This window comes from Sceloporus undulatus, chromosome 5, assembly GCF_019175285.1.
Source record: "Sceloporus undulatus isolate JIND9_A2432 ecotype Alabama chromosome 5, SceUnd_v1.1, whole genome shotgun sequence".
Taxonomy (NCBI): Eukaryota; Metazoa; Chordata; class Lepidosauria; order Squamata; family Phrynosomatidae; genus Sceloporus; species Sceloporus undulatus.
Genome location: NC_056526.1, coordinates 7258237 through 7272204, shown reverse-complemented (window position 1 = coordinate 7272204; position 13968 = coordinate 7258237). Strand labels below are relative to the sequence as shown.

The 13968-nt window shown below is 40.6% G+C and overlaps 1 protein-coding gene across 3 annotated transcripts in view; it reads left to right on the top strand.

Annotated features, from left to right (window-relative positions):
* MKLN1 (muskelin 1) overlaps window positions 1-13968 on the top strand; it is a 145243-nt gene that overhangs the window by 95943 nt on the left and 35332 nt on the right. For all 3 annotated transcript variants that reach the window (XM_042467105.1, XM_042467106.1, XM_042467107.1), the window contains 3 exons: window positions 5476-5688; window positions 8989-9210; window positions 10847-10976. In XM_042467105.1, the coding sequence (XP_042323039.1) occupies window positions 5476-5688; window positions 8989-9210; window positions 10847-10976 (565 nt within the window). The remainder of the gene's footprint in view (window positions 1-5475; window positions 5689-8988; window positions 9211-10846; window positions 10977-13968) is intronic.

The following is a 13968-nucleotide window of genomic DNA, read 5'->3' as shown; positions in this document are numbered from 1 at the left end:
GGGATTCAAACCCTGGACTCCTAGTCCAACACAAACCACTACACCAGGTTAATGATAATCCTGTGATTGGACTTTGCTAATTAGGGGTGGAGGGAATACTCTGTACGATTGAATATTCTGCTATACAAAGAGTTTTCCTGCAGAGTGTGTGTGTGTGTGTGTGTGTGTGTGTGTGTGTGTTTCAGGGGTGAATGAAGTTTCTTATTCTTCTTCCTAAGAAGTATGTCATTTTCAACATCTTTGTCTTCCTTTCTCTCGTCCTGTTTTGTGCAGGGATTTTATTCTAATAAAGTGAAACATTTCTTCATAGGAGTCCCTGCTACACACTGAAGTGGTGCAGCCCAGATACAGTTTGGCATACTCAGTGAGAGTTAGGCCTTGGGAGCAGAATTTGAAACCACACTTCCAAATATTTTTTTTCCAGTTCAGAGCTCACCAGGATCTTGCCTGAATCTTTAGTTTTTGTGTCATCCAGCCTCCCTTTAGCCAAACTGTTCTTGAAAGCAGGTGGAAGTAGTGCAAGTACTCCACCAATTCTTTTGGAAATTAGAATTAATATTTTGAGATGCATTTCCTATAAATGGTTGTTTAGCACTGTATTAATAAAACTGTTACAGTACCTTTATTTTAAAATCATTGAATTAATTTTTTATGTAGTGAAGGAGCAATTATATAGAATTGAGCAATTTGTCCCTCATTTTGTTCTTCAGATGTTGTTGTATATTCTTTCCTACCTGCCGGTGCTTTAAAGTTGGTTTTAGGACTTTGGCCACCATGTATCTTTCCTAGCTGAACAGGAAGTATATTGCAAAAGTTATGAATAGATGTTTCTTAGGCTAGTACTGCCAAAAGCCTCCCATGGGAGGGTTTTGGAATGATTCCCAGGAAGGGGAGTATGTGGAAACATTTTTTTGGAATGAAAAAAACATGTGGATGTTGCAAGGAGAGGTCAGTAGGGTGTCCCATGTTATGTTCCTCCATCATCCTCAAACAATTTCATGAAGGGGAACAAGTTTCATTGGAATTGGCTCCAACTACTGGCTCTTGGAAAGATGGTCCTAATAAGACTTATTCAGTATAAGTAGTATGCATTGTGTTAAAATCTGGCTGCCTTAGAATGAAGGCTAGGCCATTCCTTGTGGAATTTCCTTTTGACAGAATGCTGCTCAGGTTTATTTTAAGTAGCATTTCTGAGGGATGAGTGAAAATATTAGTTCTACTATGCATGGTTGCAGTTGAATTAATGTAGGCCAAGAATATGATACAGGGTATAATGCGATCAAGGTCTGCCTAGACTGGATTTACATTGCAGATAGAATTGGAAGAGACCCCAAGGGCCATCCGGTCCACCCCCTGCCATGCAGGAACTCATAGTCAAAGCATAGCTGACAGATGGCCATCCAGCCTCTGTTTAAAGATCTCCAAAGAGGGAGACTCCACCACTCTCTGAGGGAATGTGCTCCACTTTCAGACAAGTCTTACTGTCAAGAAGTTCCTCCTAATGTTGAGGTGGAATCTCTTTTCCTGTAGCTAGCATCCATTGTTCTGTGTTCTAGTCTCTAGAGCAGAAAAAAACAAGCTTGGTCCATCCTCAGTGTGACACCCCTTCAAATGTTTAAACAGGGCTATCATATCATCTCTTAACCTTCTCTTCTCCAGGCTAAACATCCTCACCTCCCTAAGTCTCTCCTCAGAAGGCATGATTTCCAGACCCTTCACCATTTTAGTCACTCTCCTTTGGACACATTCTAGTTTCTCCACATCCTTTTTAAATTGTGGTGCCCAGAACTGGACACAGTACAGTATTCCAGGTGGGGCTGACCAGAGCAGAATATAGTGGCACTATTACTTCCCTTGATCTAGTCACTATGGCGGGTTACAGACCGCCATTTCGGACGTCCTCAGAGACGCCCCTTACCCTGTTACGGACAGAGTCCGTAACAAATAGCAGCGGTCGTTCCACACGGCTGCCGCCATTTTGACGTAACGGGCTCTCTGCGTCCGCATGTCGCGCGACAGAAGTGACGCCGCAAGTGCGCGCTTTGGCACTTGTGGCATCTCTTCTGGGTTGCAGGAAGGAGTGTGATTTTCGCGCTCCTTCTTTGCAGCGCGGAGGAGTCGCGCGGTTTGGCTGCTGCGACTCCTCCGTGCTGCAACTGGCAGCGGTCTGAGACCACCCCTTTTGGGCGGTCTGTAATGGGCCTATATTTCTATTGATGCAGCCTAAAACTGCATAGGCCTTTTTAGCTGCCACATCATACCGTTGACTCATCTTCAACTTGTAGTCTACTGGGACTCCTAGATCCCTTTCACATGTAATTTCATTGAGCCAAGTGTTCCCCATCCTACATCTAGGCATTCCATTTTTATACTCTTAAGTGCAGTACCATACATTTCTCCATGTTGAAATTTATTTTGTTAGCTTTGGCCCAGCTTTCTAATCTATTAAAGTGTTCTTGAATCTTGATCCTGTCCTCTGGGGTATTAGCTACTCCTCCTAACTTGGTGTCATTTGCAAATTTGATAAACATGCCCTCTATTCTTTCATCCAAGCTATTGATAAAGATGTTGAACAGCACTGGGCCTAGGACAGAATCCTGTGGCACCCTCCTGGTCCCTTCTCTCCAGAATGAAGAGGAGCCATTATTGAGCACCCTTTGGGTTTGGCCAGACAACCAATTACAAATCCACCTAACAGTCATATTTTCTAGCCCACATTTTACAGATTTGTCTGCAAGAATATCATGGGGGACCTTGTCAAAGCCCTTACTGAAATTGAGATATGCTATATATACAGCATTCCCTTTGTCTACCAAGCTGGTAATTTTATCAAAAAAGGAGATCAGATTAGTCTGGCATGACTTTTTTCTCAGAAACCCATGTTGACTCTTTGTCATTATGGCATTGCTTTCTATATGTTCACTGACTCTCTGTTTAATGATCTGCTCCAGAATCTTTCCTGGTATTGATGTCAGACTAATTGGACATCAATACCAGGAAAGATTCTAGAGCAGATCATTAAACAGAGAGTCTGTGAACAGATGAGGGCATACATGATTAGATGTACCCCAAAATAAATAATTGCCTGCATATAGAAGGCAGGCGTATCGGAGGAAAAGGTTTTAATTTTGCCTTATCTGACATGTCTGCTTTGTGCGTGTGGCTATTCTTGTTGCATTGGAGGACCATCTGATCAGATGGCTATCCCACCCACAGTAGTGTGAACTAGTACAGTGTAAACACCAATTTATAATCTTTATATGCTGGTTGTATTGCTACTGATTATGTATATTGTCATATTTTTAAAAAATATGTTTATAGTAGTAGTGTTGTTTTTAATAGCAAGAGGCCATGAGTACCCTAGTTGGATGGATGTAAATTGTGCCCCCCCCCCAAGTGTGAAGATATCTAATAAATAGTTTCAGTATTCCAGTGACCCAGGCAATCTGCCACCAAGTTGTGCAATGATTATTGGTCATTTTAACACAGGGAGATCTACAGCTGTGCTAGAGCAATGCTCAGGTGAACATGGAGGATTCAATTTAAAGCTCTAGTGAGCTGCTCTTTAACTCAAATCATACTCTCTGTAAAAATGTTGCTTCCTTTCTACCTGTGTGACTGTTCTCTGTTCATAAGCATAGTCTCTTTGAGTCCCTGTGTTGAGAGAAAGGCGGGATATATGATGATGATGATGATGATGATGATGATGACGATGATGATGATGATAGTTGTTATTATTATTATTATTATTATTATTATTATTATTATTATTATTATAGGGCTGAATGTGTTAATCTGTTGTAACATACAGACACACACATATCTTGTAATACCTTAAAGCCTATCAGATTTCTTGTGACATAAACCTCGGTGTACTATTTCACAGAAGTGTAAGTATGTTAATACTAATACCTTTCTCTAAGTTCTCAGTAGCCATACAGGAAAAGAGATCCCACCTAAACATTAGGAAGAACTTCCTGATGGTAAGAGCTGTTTGACAGTGGAACATGCTGCCTCAGAGAGTGGTGGAGTCTTCTTTGGAAGCTTTAAACAGAGGCTGAATGGCCATCTGTCGGGAGTGCTTTGATTCTGTGTTCCTGTATGGCAGAGTGGGGTTGGACTGGATAATCCTTGAGGTCTCTTCCAACTCTATGATTCTATGATTCTACTTTGCTTGTGTAGCTATCATATTTCACCCCTGAAATTACTTTTAATTACTAATATATATGTTGATGATATGGCAATAAGATACCTGAGCTATAGACACCTGCAGTTTTGAACCTTTATGGTCCATTTCTCTTCTGGACAGATAATGGAGATTCATTGTTGAGCAGATATGATCAAAATATGTTGGAAGCTTTAGGGGAAGTAGTTCCACAATATAGCGCATACTTGCTTTGCGTTTAGAAGAACTCTGGTTCAGTTTCCTTCATTTCCAGTTGTTGTTGTTGGGGACTTGGAAGAAGAGTTAAAATAAAAAGACTTCTCTGAATAAAGAACTGCTGCCAGGTGGTAGAGTAATGCTCTGTATAAGATAATCTCCACTTGAGTAGCAGACTTTTGATCTTTTCTCCTGTTTCTCAAAGATGATTGATAAAATGACCACACTGTTGTTCAGAGTAAAGTAAAGCAAGCTAGCAAAGTTGGCAGTAGACCTTTGAATTGCAGTCAACCAGGGCCAGCGTGTTTCCCGTAAAGTTTTCTGTGGGTATTAGAATGTACAGTATACCAAGCATGACTAAAAAGCACCTCATGTTAAAAGTTTGACTTCCCGCTCCTGGTGAATCTTTCCATGTTTAATGTCAGTGATTTAATGACTCAGACCTTACGCCCTGCCAAGGCCTACTGTCCTTCAAAGCATCTGTATTCCTGTAAACTTTGACTCAGCGCTGTAGCTCTTAACTCTGACTTCCTGGTATCCAATCTTATGTAGTGCATCAGGGTAGAGTTGAGGGCATAATATGTTTTTCACCTTCACGTTAAATAAGATTGTTGCTTTTTGCCAGCCTCCAAAAAAGCACTGGTTAAAGGCATGCTTAAAACGATGAGTATATCCTTCAAGACAGAGTAATTTATTTTCCCACCAACCTTTCTCCAAGGTTTCACCCATCTTCATAGTATCCTCACAACACTAACCCTGGAAATGAGACCTAGTCATTGGGTTAAAGCAGCACTAGGCACAGTACAGCTCCCCAGGTGTTGTTGGACTACAACTCCCAGAGTTCTTTGCCATTCGGTGTGCTAGCTAGAGCTAATGGGATTTGCAGCTCAGTAAAGTCTAGAGGGCCACAATTTGCCCATCCCTTGTCTCCAAGGGAGTTTCTTGTGTAAGTTTTATGCCTGAACCCAGATTTCTGCAGTCCTGTCCCTGACATGGGGAAGCCCACACAATATTGACCAGTGCACTTGGGTTTACTTTGATCTGTGTGTACTGTCTAAAGTTATAACTTGTGTTCTTTTTCTCCTGCTCATCAGAATGGACCCAGTGCCCGGTCGTGTCATAAGATGTGCATTGACATCCAACGAAGACAGATCTATACACTGGGTCGTTACCTGGATTCTTCTGTGAGGAACAGCAAGTCCCTGAAAAGTGACTTCTATCGCTATGACATTGACACGAACACTTGGATGTTGCTAAGTGAGGATACTGCAGCAGATGGAGGCCCCAAACTAGTGTTTGACCATCAGGTCAGTAAGGTGCCTATTGAAGGCAACAGCTTCTAGTTCTGATGGTGATTATAATTATTATTACTCTTACATGCTTACGGTAATATGAGAGCCAGTGTGGCACAGTGGTTTGAGTGTTGGACTAAGACCCTGGAGGACCAGGGTTTGATTCTCCACTTGGCCATGAAACCTTCTGGGTGACCTTTGGCAAGTCAAATCCTCTCAGCTTCAAGGGAAGGCAATGGCAAACCTCCTCCAGACAAATCTTGCCAAGAAACACCATGATAGGTTTGCCTTAGGAAATGACTTGAAGGCACATAGCTACAATAACTTATGGGAATATTGTGCCATACATTTACCATATATACTCGACTATAAGTCAACCTCATAGAATCATAGAATCATAGAGTTGGAAGAAACCGCAAGGGCCATCCAGTCCAACTCCCTGCCATGCAGGAAATCCAAATCAAAGCATCCCCAACAGATGGCCATCCAGCCTCTGTTTAAAGACCTCCAAGGAAGAAGACTCCACTACACCCCGAGGGAGTGCATTCCACTGTCGAACAGCCCTTACTGTCAGGAAGTTCCTCCTAATATTGAGGTGGTATAAGTCAAGGTCAGGTTTTGGAAGCAAAATTATGAATTTTGATATGACCCTTGGATAAGTCAAGGGTAAAACTTAGGGGCATGTAACAAAGGATCTAAATGATGAAGCAAAGGAAAACAATGCCAAAGAACCTGCAAAAATTATGCCAGGCATAACTGTTTTAACTCATACTAAAGGCTGGATGGAAGAGAGAGTAGAGGGAGGTCACTGCTTCTAGGACAGATTGCACTCTTGCCTTATACCAGGGGATCGTTTCCGTTTTAATAAGAGTTAAAGTATAATATTTACATTTGACCCATGGATAAGTCGATCTGGGATTTGTGGGTCAATTTTTTGACTAAAATTTCTAAACTTATACATGAGTATATACAGTATATGACACTTTAAAAGAAAAAAATAGTTCTTTGATTCTGCTTGAGGAATTACAGTCTGGAGACAAGGGGAGAATAACAAAGGAAAAGGAAGGTAATGAGGCAAGGACAAACAGGGAGGGCTATACTGGTAATTCAGCTAATATGCAGAGGTAGGCAATTGTTTTGAATCAAGGGTCATTTTCATTCAGATAAGAATGTTTGGGGGCAACCTACTGATGGTAAGAGATGGTAAAAGAGGCTAGATGGTGGTGGGGAACTTCCTTTCTCTTTTATTCTTCCTTTAATCCCATTCCTTTAATCTTTCTCTCTTTCTGTTATCTTAATTCGAGACTTAGTGGCTCTCCAAATGTCTGTTGGACTTCATCTCCCATTGTTTCTTGCCCTTGGTTGTGCTGGCTTGGAGATATAGCCCAACCATGCCTGAAAAACTACAAGTTGTCCATCCTGCTATAATTAATATCCTACCAAGAGATCCTCCCCAGTCAATTTCCCCCTTCCTTAGCTTTTAGCCTGGTGAAACATCTTGTTAGCATAGAATCATGGAATCATACAGTTGAAAGAGACCGCAAGGGCCATCTAGTCCAGCCCCCTGCCATGCATGAAATCTAAATCAAAGCATCCCCGACAGATGTCCATCAAGCCTCTCTTTAAAGACCTCTAAGGAAGGAGACTCCACTACACTCCGAAAGAGTTTGCTCCACTGTCGAACAGCCCTTACTGTCAGGAAGTTCCTCCTAATGTTGAGGTGGAATCTCTTTTCCTGTAGCTTTCGTCCATTGTTTAGGTTCTAGTCTCTGGAGCAGCAGAAAACAAGCTAGCTCTCTCTTCAATATGACATTCCTTCAAGTATTTAAACAGGGCTATCATATCACCCATTAACCTTCTTTTCTCCAGGCTAAACATACCCAGCTCCCTAAGGCGTTTCTCATAGGACATGGTTTCCAGACCCTTCACCATTTTAGTCACCCTCTTTTGGACACATGGCTCCAGTTTCTCAACATCCTTTTTAAATTGTGGTGCCCAGAACTGGACACAATATTCCAGGTGGGGCCTGACAAGAGCAAAACAGAGTGGCACTATTACTTCCCTTGATCTAGACACTATACTTCTATTGATGTAGCCTAAAATCGCATTAGCCTTGTTAGCTGCCACATCGCACTGTTGACTCATGTTCAACTTGTGGTCTACTTGGACTCCTAGATCCCTTTCACATGTAGTCTCGTGCAACCAGGTATCCTATATCTATTCATTTCATTTTTTCACCCTAAGTGCAGTACCTTCCATTTCTCCGTGTTGAAATTCATTTTGTTAGCTTTGGCCCAGCTTTCTATTCTATTAATGGAAAGAAAGGGTGGGGATGACATTGAAGGGATGCTCAACTAGCTCCCCAACAAAAGGGTGCTGGAGAAGGAAAGAGTGTGTGTGTGTGTGTGTGTGTGTGTGGAGAGAGAGAGAGAGAGAGAATGAGAAACTCAAATAGATTTTACTCTTTAAAGGGTAAGAAAAGAATAATGTCAATAGAACAAAGCAGGAGAGACAGTGAAGATGAATGAGAAAAAAGATGACAAGAATTGTGTCAGATGGAGACACACAGAAAGAGAAGAGAGCAATATCAATGTATGTTGAGGAAAAGTCATCGTTAAAGACTTTGACGAGAGAAGGAAGAGGCAGGACTTATTTCCCGACGTGCAGCTATGTTAAGTGGAGCTAAATACTGTTGGCCCTCTATAGCCACAAATTTTTTAATCCACTGATTCAGTCATCCATGGCTTTAAAATATTTTTTAAAAGTATAAATTCCAAAAAGCAAGCCTTGATTTTCCATTTTATATAAAGGACACCATTTTACTATACCATTGTATTTAATGGGATTTGAGCATCTGCGGAGTTTGGTGCCAATTATGGTTCTAGGAACTAAACCCCATCTGATACCAAGGGCCCACTGTACCCTAAAGGCACGAAATCCTACCCAGTCCTGGAAGCTAAGCAGTATCAGCCTCCTTTAGTACTTGGGTGGAATACGGCCAGTGAATACTTAGCAGAACCACTGCTGAGTATGCCCTGCCTAAGAAAATCCTATGAAATTCATAGGGTCTCCATATGTTGAAAGGCCATTTGAAGGCACATATAGACACACAGAACTATGTTAATCTCTTGCAATAAAAACAGCACAGAGTCTTGAGATATCATGCAGAAAAGTTTATTGTGGCATAATCTTTTGTAAACACAGCTTACATCTGATGAAGTGAATAGTGTCCCTGGAAGCTTGTTCCATAATAAATGTAATGGCTCTCAGTCTAGTGTTAAATTGCTGTCAAAGAAAATTTCTTCTTCATTGCAGATGTGCATGGATTCAGAGAAACACATGATCTACACCTTTGGAGGACGGATTTTGACGTGCAATGGTAGTGTGGATGACAGCAGGGCCAGTGAGCCACAGTTTAGTGGCCTCTTTGCTTTTGACTGTCGATGTCGGATGTGGAAGCTCTTGCGAGAGGATTCCTGTAATGCTGGCCCTGAAGATATCCAGTCCAGAATAGGGCACTGCATGTTGTTCCATTCAGTAAGAACCAGCGTTGACCTCATTGCATAGCCTCAGTTTGTTGGCAAAACTTTTAAAAACCCATGCAAAATATTAAAAGGAAGCTTGAAATCTTTATTCATCAGATTAATCAATTAAAGTGCTGATTAATCCATGGGAGAATTTTAATCATCTAAGGTGTGAACTGTGTGGTGTATTGGTTTTTAGTAGCAAAGGGGTTTTTTTGTATTTGAATATTACCTTACTAAAGAGAGAGAGAGTATAAAAGATAAACTTACATATAGAAAGTTAATAAGTGCTAGTGTTGTTTTTTAAATGAAAAAGTTCTGATCCTTCCCCTTAATATTGCAAAACAAACAAACAAACAAACAAAAAACATGTGCATTGAGGTATTGGTAATATCCAATAAGTTAACCTGTAGCATCTTCTGCTGAGGAAGTATAATAATACCCCTTTATGAAACACATCTTTTGTGAGTGGGGCTGAGGAGGTAGGTATTGCTTATGCTCCCTTTGTGGAGGTCCTAAATAAAAATTGCTGATTTCTTTTTTTTAAGGCAGGCAGTTGGCTTTCTACAATTATGTGTGTTAATGTGTATAACTTTAAAACAGGACCAGATTGATGCTTTAAGCAGTTTAACTTTAACTTGGAGTATTCTGTATTTGTACAATCCCGTCCATGATGAGTTTGCCCACTGCTTTTGCGCTATGATATCGTGTGATTTTAATATAATTGTGTTGATTTTAATGTTTGAATTTTAATCTTAGAACAGTTTAATTCCTTTTGGGGGGGGGTTGTATATATTTGTATTATTGTTAACTCTGTACATCTGTATTATTTTAATTGTTGGAAGCAGCTTTGATTGTTTCTTACAAATAAGCGGGATATAAATAAAAGATTTATTTATTTATTTGGATTTTGTGAACAGGAATATAGTAGGTATTAGAGACGATAGAGCATTCAAACATTGCTTCATTTTTTGGAGTTTGATGTTCATTTTTTGTTGTTATATGTGATTTTTAAAAATTGATAATGAAATATCTGTTGTCCATACTTAAAATCCCTAAATGTAATCAGCATAGCCCATCACTAATAATTATTTAATTTCTTCCAAATCTTCATCAGAAGAGTAAAAATATTCTCTTCTAAAAAGTTTATTTAGCCACCTTGAGTCCCTTCATTGGGAGAAAGGCGAGATATAAGTAAATGAAATAATAAATTAATAATAAATACCGTTACCGTAACATTAAACCCTTTTCTTTGCTTTCTGTGTGCCTCACACCAGTAGTTAGCAGTTATTTCATCCCTTTATTTCTTGATTTATTCCTCAATTTCTGGCTCGACTGGCAAGTTCTGGCCCTAGTTTTGGTAAAAGGTGATAATTCTGTCTACCAGGTTTGATTGATATAAATGTCTCTTCATGAGTGCTGGTGACAGACATGTTTGCATAATTTTGTTTGAGTGGTCCCTGTTTTGAGCTGTGTCCTAGTAAACCCTTGAACTGTTGTACATTTCCTGTGAAATTTAGAGGGGAATTTGGCTTGATAATTTCTACTCTGGAAACTGAAGGAATGTGTGTAAGCTAAGTTTGCACACAAACCTATTGCCCTGAGCACTTTAAGTAAACTCAAATGTCTCTTTTTTGTCTTTCCTTCAGAAAAATCGTTGCCTGTATGTGTTTGGAGGGCAGAGGTCGAAAACATATTTGAATGACTTCTTCAGTTACGATGTAGATTGTGATCATGTGGATATCATATCAGATGGCACGAAGAAAGATTCAGGGATGGGTGAGAGATGTTGTTTCCTTAAGTTTTCTATTTGTTTTGGTACATTACAAGGATTTTTAAAAAGAACAGCTTGGGAGGGTGGTTTTGACCAAACAGTGGAAAAAGATTTTAGCATCTTATTTGTTGCTACCTACTCCACCCAAGCTCCATATTTACTTTGTGAACCTGCCATGTCTGCTTTTAGTTTTCCTAGTTGCAAGGTTTTGTTTTTCAAAAGGATATTTGTTACAAAACTGAGGCAACAGATGACGCATGCAAGATCACATGAGACATTTTGGCTGATTAGGAGTTCTGCTACCTGCCTTTTGTAAAGTTGTTTAGCGTACAAAATGCTGGAGACATTCCCAGGCATTTATGTGGCCACAAAGAACTAACGTAATGTAAATAAAATGAGAAGTTCTCTGATAGACATACAGGTTAAAATTGCCCCCAAACCATGCAGACCCCCAACACATGGAAAAACTAAACAATGCCCCCATCTTATCCCCTCAGATACCCTAGAACCACATGCTACCCCCAAATGCTTCTTTTTCCTAGACAGTCCTTTTCAAAATGGCAACAGGAAGTGATGCAATGTCATTTCCCTTCATGATTTTGACAGGTATTGCAAAGAAAAAGTGCCGTTTCAGCTTGCTCAGGCTTGGGAGGTCATGCAGCCCATTGGAAAGGTTTTTTGGGGAGAGATTGGCCCCAGCTCCTATGCAGTTGCCCACCCCTTATATACATGTTGTAGACCACAAGTCTCTTTTGCTCCAGCTTTGGCTGCCTACCAGCTTGAGATGAAGGGAGTTATAATAACAACAATGTGGAGGGCACTAGTTTAGAGAAGACAATCTTACTAGCCTTTGCAGCCCAAGAGGGTGCTCTTTCCATCTCTTCTGAAACTGCTTCTCTCTTCAGTACCCAGACGTCGCATTGAGAAACAGCATGTGGCTTCTTGTTTTGTTTTTTTTAATTGGACACCTGTGATGAGTTCACTTTCCATGGAAAACAGAACCCGTCTTATGTCTCTGCACATTCAGCCATGTTCTCCTGGCCAAACATATTAATTGCACGTTGCAGTTAGACAAATGAGAACAGCATAATTAGCCCTCTTTTTATTTTGGACTGTCCTGCTTGTGTTGAATAGCAGACTTTGTAAGCAACTGACTCATTTAGAAATCATGAATGAATAGAATTCCAGTTTACCATCCTCATGTGTCTGAGAAAGTAAATAAACAGCTCTGAACATTTCCCTTGTTTGTGAAAAGAAATGTTGGAATTAGTGTCTCTTTAACAAGGAAGAACAAAAATCCATTGTGTTCAAAACTGCATATGCTGATGATGCGTTGCTTCAGTTAGAGGGACTCATTTTGCAGTAATTTTTGAATGTAGGTGGAGAGTGTCTCACCTCTTTGCAGTTTAATCATTAGATTAATCAATATTCCTATAGTTTGCTGTGAAGAGAGCCAGTGTGGCATAGTGGTCTGTTTGACTGTGGGGGCTGGGGTTCAAATCCTGTGTGGGCTGTGGAAACCCACTGGGTGACCCTGCCTCAGAAGATAGCAGTGGCAAACCTCCTGTGAAGAAACTTGCCAGCCTTGAAGCTTACCAGGTGGCCCTCAGCAAGTTGTTCTTTTCCCATCCTTAGTAACCTTCAGAATTCTTCAGAGGGAAGGCTTGTAGAGTTGAGAAAGCTAGGCAGCCTTTTCCAGGAGGCTGTAGAATTGTGCTTTTCAGTGCAACTAATCCTCTGTTGTAAGATGGCAATATACTGTGGGATTTGAGAGGTATTTTCAGAGCAGCTGGTTATGTGGCATACTTCTAAAACATCCTTGCACTTACAGGTATAAGAGAGTGTTAAGATGAAGGGATTTGAATTCTTTGAAGAGCAACCACCAAGAGTTTCCCTTGCAGTCAGGCTTCATACAGACACCATGAAGTGGGGCTTTTAAAATTCCTGATAAAAAGTTGTAAAGGACATTGAAGAGGCAGACTTTGGGCTATAAGACTCCCAAATCCTGCATAGGAAATGCTCAGTATTTTTTGTCCTTTAGTAAGATTCAGTTTTCATTCACAGCAGCTAGGATACATTAATTGCCAGAAACACTGGCCATGGCTAAAGCATTTCAGAATATGCGAGTGTTCGAAATAGCTGAACAAGACATGAAAGTCTTACCCTTCTCTTGATGCAGAATTAAAATAAAAAAAAGAATTTGGCTCCCATCCAGATCTGCTTCCTTCCATTTAAGTCCAAATGTGTAGCTGTGCTTGAACTTGCACATCTTCTTGCAGCCTCAGTTGGGTTGGAGTCATTCGAAAAGAGCTTGAGATTGGCTAAATCCCTGAATGATATCTTTTCAGATCTCTACCCCCATGTTTCTTCTCTGGTATGCCTATAGTCTTGTCAGTAGAAATGTTGTGACGTACTTTATAAATTCATGTCATGTATTCATGTCATGTATGGAAGTACATTAAACCTTTATGTTATTGAGGCTTCTGACTTTCCCAGTTTTTGGCCTCTTTTAACTTTTGGCCATTTAGTTATTGGGTCTAAATACAATTGTTAACTCTGGCCAGAACAGACCCACCGAATCAGTAGAATTTATACAGTGGGCCCTCTCCTTACGTGGGGGATCCGTTCCAGATCCCCCTGCATAAAGGAAAATCTGCCTATGCTCGAGCCCCATAGGAAATAATGGGGCGTGTGTATGTGGCGGTGCGGCGCACGCACCACAGGCACAGACGCCATTGTTGTTCTCCCCATGTGGCTTCCACATAAGCTGGAAGCTGCGTAAAATGCGTCCGTGCCTGTTGACCTACCAAGCCCATTTATTCAGGAGACTGATCTTAGTTGGGAATAACAATTGGATTTAAGTCCTTTTTTAATTATTATAAAGAGTTTTTCTTACAAAGCCACAGTTGATGCTAAGAGGGAAGAATGCAGTATCTCCATTCACATTCATGGGCTTTTTGCTTCACTGTACTGCTGCTTCCTGAGTCCTAGAAATAA